At 37.0% G+C, this 20,966-nt stretch overlaps 1 protein-coding gene across 1 annotated transcript; it reads left to right on the forward strand.

Annotated features, from left to right (window-relative positions):
- The first annotated feature begins 1,542 nt into the window (after positions 1–1,542).
- Positions 1,543–1,914, forward strand: LOC109236469. Its single transcript, XM_019402652.1, has one exon. It carries the CDS (start codon positions 1,543–1,545, stop codon positions 1,912–1,914), a length of 372 nt encoding a protein of 123 aa, XP_019258197.1.
- The last annotated feature ends 19,052 nt before the right edge of the window (positions 1,915–20,966 follow it).

The raw sequence follows: 20,966 nt of genomic DNA on the forward strand, positions 1-20,966 counted from the left end.
AAAGAACTATACTAAAAGTGCAAATGATTAACAAGTACCATAAAATTTAGGAACTTTATATATATATATACATACATATAGGTGTAATAATAAATTTAAATAGCTACTTTTATAGTCGGTTTGGTTCGATTTTTTTCAATTATTTTTGATTAAAACCAATACCAAACCAAATTTGATCGGTTTTTAAAATTCAAAACCAAAACCAAACCAAACCTAAAAAGCATCAGTTTTTTTGATCTGTTTGGTTCGGTTTTTCGGGTTTTTATGAACGCCCCTAGTTGAAATAAACAAAAAGTATAACGAAAGACAAATATAAACAATATACAATTAACTAACTTTATTATATGATTCCCCTCATATTATTTGGTAGAAATCAGTCTCTTATTACACGATTAATAACTAACTTTTCTAAGGGCTTATTACCGATCACTTTTACTTGTCCAATATGAACTTTGCATACCCCTTAAAATATAATATATAAAATGTATAATTTACCATGATATTCATATTAATTGATGCATATTTTTAAATTTTAATGGATTTGAGAATTTGAAAATGAGTAATTAATACCGTGGATGAAAAAAAAATTGTCTTCACTTGATATGCTACAAGTGACAAGTAAACGTGAAATTATATTTTTAAAATACTGGACAAATAAAAGTGAACGAAGGAGTACTTAACTAACTCGATTATTGATGGTCTAGTTATTTTCAGTATAAAAGGGGAAAATGTAAGCGAAATTTTATTTATACTATTAAATTCAACCTTTATGAGAGCCAATTAAAACTAACCTGCACATTCTTTTTAATGCTTTGTCACAATTCATTAATTTTATTGAGGTGAAAGAAAATAGGGATGTAATCCAATGCTATGTACATCTTTTACCCGATGAATATGCGTTATCCACTTTTTCATGGAAAAAGGGGACAATTAATTCTTTTGCAATTCTAGAAACTTCACATATGCGTCCGAATTATTTGTTTGATCACTCAATTTTCAATGGCAAAAAATTGAATGATAAAACTAATATAATTCGGTAAACTGACAATAGCTTGCAGGAAAAAATACTTGTTAAACGTAACTACGTACTTCTATTTATGGGTGTCGGTGGATATTTGAAAATCGACTAAACCGATCGAACCGTATTACACCGAATTCTAGATTTCTTTTTAAGAAATCGCAGGTTTTTATATAAATCTATAACCGCAACGATAATTAGGGTAGGTTTTTATTTTATAAAAATAAACCGAAAAAATACCGAACCGTACCGAATATATTTTACATGTGGAATATATATTTATATAGTAAGTTTAAAAATAATAATGCATTAAATTTTCTTTGGGCCTTGGAATTATAAAAACTATTACAAGCCAACAAGTAATTAAACTACAAATATTAATTTCTAAAACCTATTATGCTACTTTTACTTATTATTTCACCTCAACAATAATATCCTTGATTCCCAAAGTCCCAGTCCCAGAGTTTGCAAGTCAATTCAGACCAATTTCTTGCTGCAATGTCATCTATAAATGCATTTCTAAGATGCTGTGTAAGAGGCTTAAGAGAGCTGTATCAATACTAGTAGCTGAGAACCAAGCAGCTTTTGTAGAAGGTAGATCACTGATTCATAATATCCTTATATGCCATGATTTACTAAGACACTATAATAGGAAGACAACTCCTAGGTGCCTTATGAAAATTGATTTGAGGAAGGCATATGATATGATCAACTGGGATTCCATAGAGGAAGCTCTGAAAGGATTTGGATTTCCGGACTCATTCACTAAACTGGCGATGACTTGTGTGACCACAACAAAATTCTCTATAAGAATTAATGGTGAATCCATGGCTACTTTGAAGGCAGGAGGGGGCTTAGGCAAGGGGATCCTATCTCACCCCTACTATTTGTTCTAGTTATGGAGTACCTGTCAAGGGTCCTTGGAAAGATGAGTGAACTCCCTGACTTCAGGTACCACCCCATGTGTAAGGAGACAAAGTTAACTCACTTAGTATTTGCAAATGATTTGATGATTTACTGCAAAGGAAATCTGAAATCCATAGCTAGAGTAATGGAGGCATTACAGCACTTCAGTGATGCCACAGGGTTGGAAGCAAACATACACAAATCTAGCATGTTTGTAGCAGGGGTGGATGAGGAGATAAGGCAGAATATGTTGAAGATTACTGGATTCACACTAGGGACCTTTCCTATAAGGTACCTAGGCCTTCCTCTTACATCAAAGAAGTGGAATAAGATGGATTGCAAGCAACTAGTAGACAAGATCACAAGCAAAATCACAGCTTACCCAAGGCAACTATCATATGCTGGGAGATTGCAAATAATAATGGTTGTTCTATTTTCTATATACAACTTCTAGAGTGCTGTGTTTATTCTGCCTCAAAGTGTGGTAAAGCTTGTGGACAAGAGATGCAGAGACTTCTTGTGGGGAGCCACTGAAGACAAAAAGAAAGTTCAACCTAATAGCTTGGGATAAGGTCTGTATTCCTAAACAGAATGGAGGGCTAAACATCAAAAGCTGCTGTAAATGGAACATTGTTGCAGTAGGTAAACTATTATGGCAATTAGCTAGGAAAAAAGACACTCTATGAGTCAAATGGGTTAACAATATATACATAAAGGATAGGGCAAATATATGGGATCATCAACCACCAGCAGACTGTAGCTGGTATTGGAAGAAATTGAACACTCTCAAGCTTCAAATGGCAGGATGGTATCAAGGTGACAAATACATGCTGCCAAAATCAGGAGAATATTCTATGTCTAAGAGCTATCAGCATATGTTGGGGGCTCTACCTAAGACAAGGGAAGTAAGGCTAATATGGAGTAAAATAATGCTTCATAAACAGAGATTTATGGTATGGTTGGCATGTCAAAAACAAAATGCTAACCAAAGAAAGGATGCAGAGATTGCAGCTAAAGGTAGGAGATCACAAGTGTTGCTTACGTGAGAAAGATCAGGTGGAATCTCAGATTCACCTTTTTGGACAATGTAAATGGATAACAGGCCTCAGAGAAAAGTTGAGTAACTGGATGGGTATCAAAATCCAAGATAATGAAGCAAATAAGGTGATCAAATGGATCCAAAGAAGAAGATGAAGCCAAGTTCAGAAAGAGATAGTAGCTGCTGCATGGGGAGCGATACTGTATTATACATGGCAAGCAAGAAATTGGAAAATATTCAGGAAAGTAAATGTGAGCATAGACCTTGTAAATGATAAAATTAGGAAAGAGATACTAGATAGAGTGAAAATAGTGTATAAGGGAAGAAGAGATAGAAATACAAAGAATTGCTTCAGAGAATATGTAAATAGATTCTGATATATTTTGAGATCTGGTGTCTGCTTTTGTTTCAGACACTAGAGGCTCATAGGTTGTAAAAAACTGTTCTTCTGGTTGGAATGGTAATATTCACAGTTGTTACCAAAAAAAAAAAAACTTTTACTTAAACTAAGTTATTTCAAGTATCTTTATTAGCAAGACACAAAGTATTCTAACGATTATGAGTAGCAAACTACAATGCATTGAATATGTTTCCTTTCATATAATTTTGATTTATCTTTTTGAATATTTAATCTTCTATAGACTTTATTCTTGAGTCCCAGCTTGGTATATCTTTCAACTCGTGTGATTTATATTTTCTTTGCCTTTGTTTGATTTCCTCTACGTTGTTGTAGAATAGTTGATGGATCTATACTCTAGCCATTTTTTTTAATTATCACCCTTTAAACAGTAAAAATGTCTAGAGTGTTTTGCTAAGTCCTATAAAAGAACGTATGTTATTGCATTCTACTTCTACTGGTGAATTTTGTATGATATTAAAAATACCGAAAATTAACCGAACCGTACCGATACCGAAAAGAAACCGACTTGATTGGGACGGTTTCGAAAAGTCTAATTTTGGTTATACATAATAGAATAATCGAAAAATTTGTATGGTACAAATTTTATAAAATAACCGGCAAAACCGAACCATTGACACCCCTACTTCCATTCTTATTTTCGGTGAATGTCGTTCTAACCAAATTTTTTTCCCTATTAGAAGATAACAAAAAATATAATTTATTTAAAACAATGAGGATGAGAGTAAAATAGAAATTAGGGTTTCGAGAGCGCTATAGGGCTACAAAATGTACATTAATGAATATTTTAAATATTAAAAGACACTTAAATAATAAATATATAAATATATATTGATAAATTCAGAAAAGATGGATCAATTACATGTTCTTTAAATGAAAAATATATGTTTTTTAAAGATAAATTACCCATTCCTAAATAACAGTTTACGTAACTCCAGTATACTTGAACTCCAGCATATTATACTGAACTCCAGCATATTATACTCCAGCATACCCATTCCAGGATATATGTTCCAAATGCCCTTTTTGTCGCCAAATGCCCTTTTTGTCGCCAAATGCCAAATGCCCTTTAGCGGCAATTATTTAGCGGCAATAAGTCAATTGCCGCTAATATATTCTATAAGCTAAAATATATGCGGCAAATGACCATTGGCCACTAAAAAATAACCTTTTACCGGCAATTAAAATAAATTGCCATTAAAAACAATTAATCGACTAACCGCGCATATAGGTTTTTTTTTTTTAAAAAAACTTTCCCTCCCTGCCAAATAAATCGTTCCCTCCAAATTATTTTGCACAAAAAATAATCGATCGATTCCCTCCAGTTTGCACAAAAAATAATTGATCGATTCCCTCCAATTTGCACAAAAAATAATCGATCGATTCCCTCCAATCAGAAAAAATAGGAAAACCTATTCTGAACGGGATACGATTTTCCTTCATCGAATAGGATAGGAATCTCACATATCGATTTTCCTTCATCGAACATGATACAATTTACAGAGTCTACATATAGGTCTGGCGAGTTTTTATCGTTTCATTGAACGGGATAACTGTTGTTCTTCCCCAGCCAGAATCGCAGAATGACAGAATCGTAGAATCGCCGGCCAGATTAACAGAATCGAAGGTCTCCGGCCAGCTTCTTCCCCAGATAACTACTCTTCTTCCCCAAGTATTTTCGTTTTTTCACCCAGCAGACGCAATTAACAGTGGAGTTAGGATTGTGCTGCTCGATTATGCTCTATCGTCGTTGTTAGTATTCTCTGTTTTATCCGTTTTCACTTCTCTTTTCCTGTAGGTTTCAAGATCGTTGCAGAATTTAGATTTCAATTTCTTGTGTTTATTAACAAAACAATCTGCTACCAGGTACAAATTCGTGCCTTCAACTGTTGCGATTTGAGATTTGCGAAAGTACAGTTTTTTCTACATATGCGAGTCGCGATTTGAGTTGATTTTGGGTTGATGCTGCTCGAATATGCTCAATCGTCGCTATCAAAGTATAGCTTTTTTTGTGTTTGCTAAGTTGTTTGTGATATCTCCCTGCTTGCTGTTAGATTGATAGTCGATTGACTGAATTGATTCTTCCCCTGTTACTCTATTATTTTTTGTTTGTTTGCTGCGTTTTTGTTGTTTTCTCTGATTGATAGTTGTTTGTTATATCTGCTGCCTTTTTGTGTTTACAATTTCTGTTTTCTTGTCTTTGAATTGGTTCCTCTGTATTTTTTCTAAGACTACTGCTAGGCGGAACAAAGCTAATAAGATTCTAGGTTGTGGCCTCTCTATTTTCTGCCCTTTTAAATCTTTCTTAAACCCTGCCCTTCCTACTCATCTGAATTATTTTGGTCAGCGGACATGATTCTTTGTAAGAATCTGTTTATTCTAAAGCAAAACAAACAAAAATAGTGTAGTGTCTTACAAGATGTAAAGTCATATGCTAAGGTAATTACATAGCCCCTATTACCAGAACCGAGCAAGGAATACTCAATGCTGATAGTATATTCTGAACTAATTAACCAATGATAAAGAAATTTAAGAATGTAGTAAGGTTCTTAAATAAAAACTAGCACTAAGCATGCCATGATAGCATCTGTATAACTCATTGCCCAGTAACTCTGTCTTCCGTGCATAATGTAGATCATGATCTGTCCCATAGTGTGTCCACCCTGCTGGATATATTAAAGGAAAAGGCATAGAAGCAGAGCAGGTATCATGTAGGCACTCGCACAAGCAGTTATTAGCATAGCATTTGTTGTAGGTGTAGTACTTGGCCTCCTCCAGTTTTGTATACATTTTCTGCTTGTAATCTTGATGTATCAGCAGATACATGAAGGCATGTCCCTAATTGCAGATGTAGCTACATGACCTGGAAATCGTTTCCAAAACCAGCCTATTGCCCGATGAAGTAATAGAAATTTGGCTGAAATTTTGCCAATTCCTATTCTTGTAGTCATCTCTCCTAAGTAGTATTTGAACTCCATAATGTGCTTGATCACTATGTTTATGACTAGCCTCTTTAGGTGATTTGATCATTGGACACTAGTATTGTGAATCTGCATTTGGCTATTGTCCAGATTTGATCCTTGGACACTAGTCTTTTGACCATTTTCCTGAATGTAAATCGGTGGGTTGCCATAAGCCTCTTTTAAGTACTACAGAAATTCATAAAGACCAGAAGGTATCACTGGATACTGATATGCTGCCAATGCCTCAAGTGAGATATCTGCTTCTATGTCAGCACCAAAGTCCCTGGTATTCTTTTCAATGCTGGAAGGCCTGTCCTTAACAGATGCTGTTGTATAGTGGTTTAGGCCTATGAAATTAACTGAGCCCTTAACTAGCTTAGCCTCATATTTGACACTAGTATTGTGAATCTGCATTTGGCTATTGTCCAAAATTAACCATCTCCTGCTGCATATATGACAAAGTACCTGGGAAGAATGCAACAACACCTCTATCTGGACTCGAAAACTTCCTGTATATTGCTTTCAGCTTACTTTCTGCAGCACCCAAGTGATATCTAACCAATTGCTTTGCACATTCCCTGTTACCTAAAAAGCTAAGTCAATGAGACTATAATGAAAACTAACTAAAACTAAAACGAGTTTTTGAGAAAAACTACATGAATTGATCTTCTGAGTTGCTAGTATGGTGCTGCAGAGTTTGAGTCCATAATGGAGTTTGTTCCAGTGAATGTCAGAGCTGGAATAATTTTTCGGAGAACCTTATGCTTCACAAGTGTGTGTATTGTGTTTTAGTACCTATAAAGTGTGAACTGATCTTCTGAGTTGCTAGTATGGTGCTGCAGAGTTTGAGTCCATAATGGAGTTTGTTCCAGCGAATGTCAGAGCTGATTAAGACATTCGCTGGTGTTTCCGGAGACATTCGCTTCAAATTAGACATTCGTTGATTAAGATAATTTCTCTGCAGGTGTTATTAGCTCCCAAAAGTTTGTAACTGATTAAGACATATCTTGAAATGCAGTTACTGTTGCATATATCCAAACATAATTCAGGAACCGAAATGTAGGTAAAAGTTTGTAACTGATTAAGAGATATCTTGAATGTTGACTTGAACCGAAATGCATGTGAATTATGTTCCTTCTGATGGTTAGACAATGTTTTAACTTAAGTTGGAATGACCTTTGCTCTTCAGAAACTCCTTAATCCTAGTTCTTTTAGAAGAAAAATCATAAAACCCACACTATACAGCCTGTGGAATAATGTTCCAAATGTTACTTGCATTTTTTTAATAGGATATGTTACTTGCATTTTTGTTGAGACCTCTTCTCCTCCAACATTTTAGAAACTCTATCATTCAGTTAGGCATTGACCAACTAGTTCCCAGGATATTTAGGAAAAGACTCCAGATTTGAGTGGTGACTTTGCAGGCAAAATAGAAGATTAAAATCCTCTGGTTGTTCCTTGTATAAAGAGAATCTACTGCATAAATGGAGACCTCTTCTCTAGATAGCCAATGCCTCTGCCTCATTGTTTGTTGTCTCATGTATTTCCTTCCCTCTTGCATAATGTACATCTCCTTCGTCATCCCTTAACACAAAACCTATGGAACTTCTTCCTGGTTTTCCTCGATATGTTCCATCTTTATTACTTTGATCCACCTTATGCTAGGAAACTACCATGTCACCTTTGTCACCTTGAGAGTCAACAAATAGGAGTAGTAAGTTTTTAAAGTTTTAAAATATATGATATATGGTTCTTCTATAAATTATAAGTTTAATAATTCTATTCTAGAAAATTTAATGAACCAATATGTGAAAAATATAGAAAAAATTAGAGATAGTTTAACTGTTTGATAGTTTTAATTGTTTAAATGATAGTTTCAATAAATTTCTGTTTAATAGTTTTAGTTGTTAAAATGATATTTTTGAGCCATGGAATTACCTGCTAATAGGATGGTTATTTTATTTTAACTACATTTTTATTAATTCCACCTTTTACTAACACATTTTTAGCTCATAGAAAAGAAAAGACTATCTTGAACGTCATGGACAATCCTACAAATAAAAGATGGATATATTGTGAAAGAGTTAGTAAAGAATATTTGGATGGAGTAGAGGATTTTTTAAATCATGCCTTTTCTGAAAAACAAGATGGAGAAAAAATTGCATGTCCTTGTACGGAGTGTGTGCTTATATCAAGTAAATCGGGCTACAACATATGATCATCTTGTGGTTAATGGTATTATACCATCATATGATACTTGGTTTTGTCATGGTGAGTCTCTAAAGGGATCAAACAATGTCGAAGCAAATAATCGCAGTCAGTCAACTCAAAGGGGCGATGATATGAGAGGAATGATGCATGATGCATTTGCAGGTGTTACACAGTTCATGGATACTGACGTTAGTGAATTAGGTGGCATGGAGCAAGACTTACAAGAGAATACTGCTCATCCATCTGGAAATCAACCTCATCCAGAGGTGGATAAGTTTGAACGGCTTATGAAGGAGGCAAATGAAGAATTATATCCCGGATGTAAGAAGTTTAGCAAACTCTCCTTTTTGCTGCATTTGTATCGTACAAAATGCATGTTCAAGTGGTCAAATGAATCTTTTAATTCTTTGCTTGGACTATTGAAAGATGCGCTGCCTGAAGGAGAAAAATTACCTCCTTCTTTCTATGAGACCAAAAAGATAGTTGAAGGCTTGGGCTTAAAGTATGAAAAAATCCATGCTTGTCCCAACGATTGCATGCTTTTTAGGAAAGAGTTTGCTAATAAGAATGTCAATGAATGCAAAATATGTGGGGCTTCTAGATGGAAAAATGATGCCAGAAAAATTCCAGCCAAGGTCTTAAGGTATTTTCCTTTAAAACCAAGGCTACAGAGATTGTTTATGTCTTCAGAAATTTCTAAAGAAATGCGATGGCATCATGATGAGCGCACCAAAGATGGAGTTTTACGACATCCTGCAGATTCTGAGGCTTGGAAAAATTTTGATAGTAAATATCCCGAATTTGCTGGAGATCCTCGCAATGTGCGCCTAGGATTAGCTTCTGATGGATTTAATCCATTTGGCACAATGCGAACTGTTCACAGTACATGGCCAGTGATTTTAATGCCATATAATCTTCCACCATGGATGTGCATGAAACAAGAGTTCTTCATATTGTCCTTACTTATTCCTGGACCAAAAGCACCTGGCAATAATATTGATGTCTTTTTGCAACCTTTAATCGAAGAGTTAAATGAATTATGGGATGTCGGGGTAGAAACATATGATGCCTCGACTAAGGAGATATTTCAAATGCGAGCTGCTCTCATGTGGACTATAAATGATTTTCCAGCATATGGTAATCTCTCTGGATGGTTCACTTATGGTCGGTTTGCCTGCCCTTCTTGTAACATAAATACTCAATCTAGACGGCTCAAACATGGTAGAAAGTTTTGTTATATGGGGCATCGACGCTTCTTGAAGTCGGGACACAAATATCGAAATGATGCAAAATCGTTTGATGGGACTAAAGAAACAAGACCTGCACCTTGTCCAGTATCCGGGTCACTAGTGTTGAATCAAGTTAACGATATAAAATTTACTCTCGGCCAGTCGAGTGAAGGGGTAAGTGGTGTGATGAAAATTACATGGAAAAAGAGGAGTATTTTCTTCAATCTTCCTTATTGGAAGTCTAACTTGGTGCGCCATAATCTTGATGTGATGCACATAGAAAAGAATGTGTGTGATAACTTACTTTATACATTATTGGATCTTGGTAAAAAGTAAAAAGAAAACTTAGAAGCTCGATTGGATTTGAAGGAGATGAAAATAAGACCAAGTTTATGGCCTCAATATCGAGCTAGTGGGAAAGCATATCTTCCTCCTACTTTCTTCACAATGTCTCAGAAGGAAAAAGAGTTATTTTATGTACTACAAAATGCCAAGTTTCCAGATGGCTATGCGTCTAATATCTCACGTTGCATTCGCAAACGAAAGATATTTGGGCTAAAAACTCATGATTGTCATGTTATAATGCAAGAAATTTTTCCTCTTGCCTTGCGGAGATCAGTGGATAAAAGAGTTAGTTCCATCTTAATTGAATTATGCACATTCTTTCGTGTTCTATGTAGCAAAGAACTAAAATTAGAAGAGTTAAAGTTACTTGAAGAAAAAATTCCAGAAACATTATCTACTATGGAGAAACTTTTCCTCCCAGGATTCTTTACTGTTATGATACACTTGGTTATTCACTTGGCAACTGAGGCTAAACATGCGGGGCCATGTACCCTATTGAGAGGTATTAAGAATATCACCAAATCTTTATTATATATTTTTAGTTATTAAATATTATAATATCAAACTAATACCATTATTTTACTCCATAGGTATTTGGGTACTTTAAAATCATGTGTTCGTAATCGTGCATGTCCAGAAGGTTCCATAGCAGAAGCATACATAGCAAATGAGTGTATGGCATTTTGCTCACGATATTTGGAGGGTGGAGATTCAAGGGCTTATTGTTCAAGAAAATGCGCCAATGAGATTGGGCAGGAGACTAGTAAAGAAGAATGTCTTTTTCCAAATAGTGGGGAGTCGTACGGTGGAGTAGATGTATTTGAGTTGGATGCAAAAACATGGTTGCAAGCACATCGGCATGTGCTTTTCAATTGCGAGTCAGAGGTGGTTGAGAATTATAAAAAGTAAGTGTAATATATATTATTTAATATATGTATATTACTTATTTGATAACAAAATTGATATATTCGAGTTACATGAATAGGGAACATATTGCTGAAATCAAGAGATCACATCGTAAGCGTCGTTTGACACAACATCAACTTGATTGTGTGCATTTCGATACATTTCATGAGTGGTTCAAGGAGCAAGTAAGTAATAGGACTAAGTCGATACATTTCATGAGTGGTTCAAGGAGCAAGTAAGTAATAGGACTAAGTCGATAGTTACGTTAAATTATTTTCCTTGTACATATATCCATATTTTATAGTTGTATCTTTTATTTGGTTAGGTAAAGGAGTTGGAAGCCACATCTAACATCTTAAAGGATGTTAAAGTCCTTGCACAAGGGCCGAGTTACATTGCAAAAAGATTCAGTGCATTCGATGTAAATAACGGGTATCGATTCCGAACGAAACAAAGTGAAGAATTTAAGGTGACACAAAATAGTGGTGTTATGGTCGTTTCAAAGACTGAAAGTTATGCAAGTACAAGTGACATTGCTCCAAAGTCTGCAAATATCACATATTATGGCAGATTGAATGATATTGTGGAGTTAAATTACTACGAAGAATTTAAAGTCGTCTTATTTAAGTGTGATTGGGTTGATGTAACCAAAGGTAGAGGTGTTAAGGAAGATGACTTGGGGTTCACACTTGTGAATTTCTCACGCCTAACAGACTCTGGCGATCGAGAACATCATGAGCCCTTTATTTTTGCAGAACAAGCTCAACAAGTTATATTTGTACAAGATCCTGAAGATGATGAATGGTTTGTCCCTAGGTTAATTAAACCTTGAGATATTTTTAATATGGGAGAGGAAAATAGTGTGCAGTTTGAGTCATCAATGCAAAGTGATGCCACTGACGTGGCTCTTTTAGAAAATGCTCGTGTATGGAAGATGAGTACAATGATTGGGTAAGAGTGGTGTCGATGGGATAGTAATTGATATTGAAAATGACGGTGAAGCTAATGTTGAGGGAGGAAATGACATTGAAAACGAATGTGATTCTGAATAGAATAGGTGAAACTTATAGAATATTTTTCTTGCAAGTGTTATTTAAGAACTTCTAAGGTTTTGATATTTTTTTAATTCAGAAATTTGAATATTGGTGTTTGATTTGATTTGTTATGCTATTTTTTACTTATATTTTGCTTATGTATCTATTTAATTGTTATATTCTAAGGTGGTATTATCAACTGGATAATTATTTTTCCTAATGCATCAATAACTCTTATCTCTAAATTAGGTTGATGCTTCCTCCTGTTTTGCATTTGATCTACTGATTTGTTGGAGTTAATTGGTACTAGTATAACTTAATACATCTAAATAATTTATTCATTTTGGAGAAGGAACTATGCGAACTAGAGGTCGCAATCGATTGATAATTGAACAAGATGATGATGAAGATGCGCGACCTTTTATTGAGCATTTGATGGATGGTCAAAACCACTCTGCAATCCAACCTTATATTGAGCAGTTGATGGATAATCGGAACTGCTCTGAAGATCAAGCACATGATGATCGATCTAATGAGTTGAATAGTTCTGCTGGTGGCACTGAGCATCAACATAATGATGATGAATCAGGTAATACTTTTCTTTGTGATTGTTTTCAAATCATAGTTATGTGAAAACTTTGGTTACCCTAACTAGTTTATATTGTATAACTAGTTATGCTTCCCTAGCCATCTGTTTGTTCTAAGAATTGTTGGATGGTACAGTTGTTTTTACTGTAAGTGAAAAGTTCCATTGTTTGTACATCCTGTGCTGTTGACACTTTGTTGGACACTTAAGAGTATCTAATTCTTTCTTTTTCAAAGTTATATTTCTCAAAAAACTACAAAAGGCCTTTCTTTATAATTTGAGTCTGCCACCTGAAAAACGTCGAGGTTCAGAAACAAAGTTACTTGATTATGATCTTCTGGTGGTCCACTAGTTAGGTGCAATATTGAATTCCAACACCACTTCTTGCTAGAGCTGGCATTGTCCATTGAAACATATATTTTTTTTGCTTTCTGTTATTTTATCATGATGCTATTATTTAAGATTTAGAGCATCTCTCAAGTGCTTATCCATATAAGTTTTTGTCATTTGATGACCTTCGAGTCTTACATTCTAGGTAATTCGGAGCCAAGAAAGGTTCGTGGGCCTACTTTACTAAAAGATATTTGGAAACTTCCGCCGGGGAAGACAGTTGATGTGCTGTTTCATAATCGTAACCAAGCTATTGGGAAAGAGGGTCGAAAGCTTGCTAGCTTTCTAGGAATTGTTTCCAGAACACCAGAGCTAACACCTCTTCATGTAGATGATTGGAGAAATTTTGACAAAGAGAAAAAGAAGAAATTAGTGGATTTTGTGAGGGTATGTAATTATTATTATTATTATCATCTATACTTGTTTCCCCTGGATCAATAACATTGTCATCACTGCCTTACTTTGTTGTTGTCCTATGCTTTGCAATTTGTTCTTGCTCTTACTTATAGGACCTGTGATAAGCGTAGTAGGATTTATAGGCGTGGAACTTACCATTGCATCCAAAATCTTTCTCTCCTCCTCTGAAATAACTGGATTTCTGGTCACCAGCTGCCCAGATTTGGTGTTGTGACTTCTCGAGCACCTGCATTACTTGCAGCTGGAATGGTCTGCCTTGTAGATGTTGCTGTAGCTTGATTTAAGCTTCTAGTTGGAGAATTTCTAGGTATAAAAACTGGAGCAATAAGGTTTAATTTGCTCTTGGTCGATACTGCTAGTGAGTCAAGATCCTCACCTGCACTTCACCCTGCTATCTATTTATGTAAAAGATCACACTAAGCTGTCTATATGTCACGACCCGGATTTTCCACCATCGGGATCGTGATGGCGCCTACTCGTGGTAGCTAGGCAAGCCAAATTATTTACCTTTCGTTAATAAATAAATCTGTTAACAATCTATAGCATCAATAAGAAATATGGAATTTAATAATAATAATAATAGCGGAAGTCTAATTTATAAGTCTGAATCAAAACGCGGAATAGTCAACAATAGCCTCTACCCAAGATTTGGTGTCACGTTACTCAAGAACCACTAAGAATAAACTAAATACAAAGGTCTGAAAGAAATATAACAGCTGTCTGTCTCGAAAACAATGAGGCAACAGTCAAAAGGAAACATAAAGAAGAGACGCCGGGCCTGTGGACGCCTGCAAGGCTACCTCAGTCTCGTGACTAGGAAAGTCTGCTCCCGAACTATTGCTGCTGCTGCTCCTCAAAACCTGGACCTGTGCAAAAATGCACATAAGTGTAGCATCAGCACAACCGACCCCATGTGCTGGTAAGTGTCTAGCCTAACCCCGACGAAGTAGTGACGAGGCTAGACTGGACATCACATAAACTTATGCAGTTATAAATCTACAGCGGAAATCGAATACCAAGTAATTAAAAACATGGGAGGGGAGATATGCTAAGGGGAGATACAATATTAACAGCAATCCAGAGTAACAACTAAAACAGCTTAGGTTCCCAATGAACAAGGAATCAATACTCAAATACCAACACATAGCCTCAATAGCTGTTGCGGCGTGCAACCCGCTCCATAATTACTATTATTGCGGCGTGCAACCCGCTCCACAAATACCACTGTTGCGGCGTGCAACCCGACCCATATCATTTGTCATGTATCATTGTTGCGGCGCGCAACCCGATCCTCACCTTTTACTGTTGCGGCGTGCAACCCGATCCTCAATATCATTGTTGCGGCGTGCAACCCGACCCTCAATATCATTTAACAGTCCGACTCCCCAAACAACAATCACAATTAAGGGGCATAAAAATAAGTAAACATTTGACAAACATCCCGGCAAGGGAAAGAATCCAACAAGTTCAACCAGACGTCCCGGCAAGGAAATAATCAACAACGTTTTCTCTTTCTTACTTTTCTTATCTCACGATATCACTGGAGCCCAAGCTCCAAGAAATTTCTTATCTCATATTCCGTCACAAACAACAATATAACGACTTCCAGTAAGGGAACAAAACATCATCTCAAATATTCTGGCAAGGGGATTACTATAATCACATTAGTTCCAACATCTAACCACCACATTAGTTCCAACATCTAACTACCACAGCTATAACAAACCTATTACCACACTTGACCACCTCAGCTATATCTAACCGACTACCACACCCAACCAACCCATCTATAACTATAGTCATCATATGACACAAGGAAACATTAACCTGAGCGACCCTAGTATCCGTTAAGAACACAATGTAGAGGAATCACAACCCAACAATGGCCCGCCAAGAGGGCAACATAATGATCTCTCCTCTTTCTCGCTTTTACTTCAAAATTCTTTTTCACAACCCGAGCAGATGCTCCAGAGGTTCAATTATCACTTATACTTTCGCAATTCGTTCTACAATTGGAGCCGACGCTCCTCAATGAATCAAGTCATTCATATACTTTCAATATTCATATCTGATGTTATAAACGTCAATACCACACAAGAGGGGGGGTGATTTGTGTGGTACCTAATTTTCACGTTAGAAGAACCTGGTTCTTCTAAGTGTTCTAACTACAGCAGTTTGCGGAATAATAAATGCTGAAAGTAAAGTGCACAGAGATTTTTACGTGGAAAACACCTGGCTCAAAAGGTGAAAAAACCATGACCTACTACTCAGTAGGATTTTCCCAAACTTCACTAAAATCACTGAGCCAAAAACTGCATTTACAAAACTCTTTGTAAACCTAAGGATTAACTCTAATCCTAGTGTAGCACACAGCCTCAACTGTTGCGACACTTTCAAGTTAACTCTAACTTGAATACTCAATATACCTATTACAATTGCTTCTATGAAAGCTGAAAGGTACAATATGAAAACCTACTACAATTGAACTAGACCTAGAATAAACACAATGATGAAACTGGTTCTTCTATCTTAGTTCATGTAGCTTCATACGTGCACACTTTTATCTCGCATATGTTGCTTGCAAATCAGACTTGATTTTTTTGCTCTTAAATATGCTTAACTTTTGCTTATGTCCAATCACCTGTAAAAGAGAACAATCGTTATATTTATAGAGTTAGTAATCAGAGTTTGATAAGAACTCGAATTGTGGATCCTTTGACAATTCGAGTCCAAGAACAACTCTAACTCCTAATACATATCCTTGATCCGGATATACTTCTCTTTTCATAAGGAGACTTCAACTCCTTATCCTGTATGCAATCTTTTCGATCAATTCAGAAGATATTGTTGCTTATCCTTGAGAACTTATCTTCTTCACGCGTATGTCACATGTGCAAGCATATCAACACTGTGTCTCACATGATGGACCTGGTTCATGACTGAGTTCATTTTGTCAATCTTCAAAACTTCATCTGAACTTGGGCCAACACTATGGCTGACCATGGCAGAGGAGCAAACAAGTAAATAAATAATTATTTATAAAGAATACTATATCAATACGCATGGCTTACAGTATATTCTAACAATCTCCCACTTAGACTAATAACCATGCGTGTACAATTTTGACACCCATTCCTTCTACATGATTATCAAAAGTCTTCTGTGGTAAGCTCTTAGTAAACGGATCCGCCAAGTTGTTCTCTGACGCAATCTTGGTGACCACTACATCCCCTCTCTGCACTATATCACGAATTAAATGATATTTACGCTCAATGTGTTCTGCCCTTTTATGGCTTCGTGGCTCCTTTGAATTTGCAACCGCACCACTATTATCATAGTGAAGTGTAATTGGCGCTTGAATCGAGGGAACCACACCCAACTCTCTCAGGAAGTTACCGAGCCAAACTGCCTCTTTGGCTGCCTCAGAAGCTGCCACATATTCTGCTTCCATGGTGGAATTAGCAACACAAGTTTGCTTGATACTCCTCCAACTTATGGCTCCACCTCCAAGAGTAAACACATTACCTGAGGTAGACTTTCTAGAATCTCTGTCTGATTGGAAATACGAATCAGTATACCCAATAGGTACAAGGTCATCCGAATGGTAGATCAACATGTAATCCCTAGTCCTTTTCAGGTACTTGATTATATGTTTAACCGCTGTCCAATGCTCTTTCCTAGGATTAAACTGAAATCTGCTAACAACGCCAACGACAAAGCAGATATCAGGCCTAGTGCATAACATAACATACATGAGGCTCCCCACAGCTGATGCATAAGGGACCGCCTTCATCTTTTCTATCTCTTCATCAGTCTTAGGAGACTGATCTTTAGATATAGAAATTCCATGTCTGAAAGGAAGAAATCCTTTCTTGGAATCATGCATGCTAAACCTGGAGAGTATTGTATCAATATAAAGACTTTGGGACAAGCTTAATATCCTTTTCTTGTGATCTCGCAAGAGTTTGATCCCAAGGATATGAGCCGCTTCTCCCAAATCTTTCATATCAAAATGTGTAGACAACCACTGCTTAACTGAATTCAACATGCCCACATTATTTCCTATGAGCAGTATGTCATCTACATATAAGATCAGAAATGCCACTTTGTCCCCATCCCACTTTTTGTATACACAAGACTCGATGAGACACTGATCAAAACCAAATTTTTTAATCGCCTTGTCAAAACAAGTGTTCCATGCCCTAGATGCCTGTTTCAGTCCATAAATGGACCTTTTAGGTTTACACAACATGTGTTCCTTGCCACTTTCCACGAAACCGTCTAGTTGCATCATATAGATGCACTCATCAAGACTTCCATTAAGAAAGGCTGTCTTGACATCCATTTTGTGAGGCCCGTAAAATTTTTGGCTCAAAACCTAGTATCTTGTGGTGTCGACTCCGAATATGTGTTAGGAAGCCGCGGTTCAGACCCTTGGTATTGATCTAAGCTTGTAAAAATATCAAAAGAATCAATTTTTTCAGAAAATGCCATTCTGCGGCCCAGAATGCGGTTGCAGATCTAGTATGCGGACCGCATTCCTACCGCAGAGTGAAACAGAAGAGTTGTCAAAATTAATGTTGAAAATGATGTCTATTATGCGATCGCATAACCAATATGCGGACCGCATAATCATCGCATAAGTTTCTCAAGGATTTGTGAAGGTCAGTTCTGCGGTGCACAATGCGACCGCATAACAGTAATACGGACCGCATTCCTGTCGCAGACCCAAACAGAATCATCAGAGTTTTGGGAGCAATTCTGCGGTCCAATCTGCGGACCGCATTTCAGTTCTGCGATCGCAGAATGCGACCGCAGATCTTGCTCGGGCTTCTATTTTCTAAATTTTATACCCGATCCCCCTTTTTAATAAAATACCCCCAGCCCCTCATTTTTAACGGCCCTCTGCACAAAATAAGAGAGAGGAAGAGAGAGTCTTGAGAGAGAGAGTCATCTTCTCCAAATTTGATTCTTCAAAGCCATCCGGGCCGGGAAATTTCAAGCTTATCTTCATCCCCCTTTTCTTGCAGGTAACATCCCTAACCCTTTTCACTGAATTTCTGGTTTAAACTGGGGGGGGGGGGGAGAGTCTCATGCATTGATTTTTGAAAATGGTGGTTGAACTCATACATGCATGTCATTCTATAACCTAAAACCTAGTGAGAGTAATTGGGTAGGAGTAAAAGATGGTACAAAGATGGGTTGGTCACCTAAATAAGTTTGAATAGAATTGTGAACTTCTTTTCTAGGTCATACGCGTTAACTTGTGCACTAGATTGACGTTGCCAGACCATTTGGTGAATTGGAAATAGAAGTTAAAAGGGAATTCGGCTCCGGGTATGTATGGCTAACTTTGAACTTGTAAAATCGCCTTGTTTGGGTGTTTGAGTGCTTGGTATGTGATTTCTACGTGATTTGTTTGTGAAATTCCTGTGATTGGTATGGTTGAGTGATTGTGGTTGTGCCTTCGCTATATTGATGCAAGTAATTAGAAATAAACCAAGTTTGCGATTGTGAATGTACTATGTGGTAAGAACTGTGAAACAAGTAATGGAAGGAAATGGGAATTGATGTGATCGGAAAGACCGTGGTAGTAACATATGTGGTTTGTCGTGGGAAATTATCGTTGTGACCTATTAATGCATATGAGTAGTGGAATACATGAAAATGGTATTGATGGCTATGGAAGTTCATGTAAATCATTGTTGTTGTTTCTTGAGGATTGTTGTTGTTATTCTTTGTAAATTGTTGTTGTTGTTGTTTCTTGAGGATTATTGTTGTTGTGTTGTTTGTGAATTGTGATTGTTCGGTGGGATCGGGTTGCGCGCCGCAACACGAAGAAATAAGGTGTGGGTTGTGGTGATAAGGGTGGCCGAGGTAATAAGGGTGGCCGAGGTAATAAGGTTGGAAAGCGATCGAAATCGCTATTGAAATGAACTATGAACAAATTGTGAAATTATTGATGTGGAAATGTGGAAGGGGAAACAGGAGAGATTGCAAACTTGTTGGTTTGATTGCTCTTTCTTTGTGGATTTGATTGTTATTTCCATTACAATTACATGCTTGTTTATGGAGGAGAGATTGTATACTTGTTGGCTTAATTGTTCCCTTCTTGTGGATTTGATTGTCGCTTTTATTACTGCTACTTACTTGCTTATGGTTCGAGTTTACTTGGAGCAAAGTTTGTTCATACATACCAGTACAATTCAAATGTACTGGCGTCCCTTTTGCCGGGGGCGCTACATTCGTGTTATGATTGTAGGTGGATCCGTAGCAGGTACTCCAGTCCACCGATCGTAGCTCCCCTTCGTCCTCCATCAGCTTTTTGGTGAGCCCCTTTCCTCTCGGGGCCCTGCGTGGCTCAGGCCGCTTGTTTTCGGAGTTTTATTTTTGATTTTGTGTAAGGTATAGCCGGAGCCTTGTTACCGGCAAATACTGTATTATCCTGTTGTACTATTAGAGGCTCCGTAGACAGTAGATGTGGGTTAGAAACTTGTATAGATCCGTGTTTTCATACATTTGTAACGAGTGGGTGATTTCATTACTATTATGTAAGTATGTATGTGTTTTGTAAATTAAAAAGTGTTCTTAATTAATTATTTGGTAAATTCTTGGAATAATTGAGTAAGGAAAACATGGGGTAATATGTGGGTTAGGAAAGGCATTCAGGTTCGCTTGGCTGGGGCTACCCGGTCGGGCGCCGGTCATGTCCCTCGAATTTGGGGCGTGACACATTTGCCAAATCTTATAATCATAATGAGCAGCAATGGATAAGAGAATCCTTATAGACTTAAGCATGGCTACCGACGAGAAGGTTTCCTCATAATCGATCCCTTCTTTCTGAGTGAACCCTTTCGCTACAAGCCTTGCTTTAAAAGTTTGCACTTTTCCATCTACACCTCTCTTTTTCTTATAGATCCACTTGCATCTAATGGGTTTAACCCCATCACGTGGTTCTACAAGATCCCAGACTTGATTAGAGTACATTGACCCCATCTCTGATTTCATAGCGGCAACCCACTTATCGGCATATTTATCATGTAGTGCTTGGTCGTAATTGACAGGTTCTGAAGTATGCTCCTCAGGGATCCTATCATATGATTCTCCTAAGAGCGTATAACGAACTGGCTGTCTTATTACTCTCCCACTACGACTACGCACTACATCACTTGCAACTACACCATTTTGATTCTGTGGTTGAACCACAATCTCATCAGGAACCTGAGTCTCCATGCTATCTAAAGGGATATCAACGACTTCTTCCTGTTGTGCAGTTTGCTCTACATAACTCCCACTACTTTGTGGTGGTATGACTTCGGGCACTTGTTCTTGCGGGACATTAAGTCTATTGACATTTCTCCCACTACTAAAATGCAATGGTATGTCAAATCCGACTTCGGGGTTTTGTATATGGTCGTTTTGTTTATTAGATGACTGAGTTTAAATTCCTTCGCTTAGTTCCTGTAAAATGATTTTACTTTTAGGAACATGATTTATCAAATAG

The sequence above is a fragment of the Nicotiana attenuata genome, unplaced genomic scaffold (genome assembly GCF_001879085.1).
Source record: "Nicotiana attenuata strain UT unplaced genomic scaffold, NIATTr2, whole genome shotgun sequence".
Classification (NCBI taxonomy): domain Eukaryota; kingdom Viridiplantae; phylum Streptophyta; class Magnoliopsida; order Solanales; family Solanaceae; genus Nicotiana; species Nicotiana attenuata.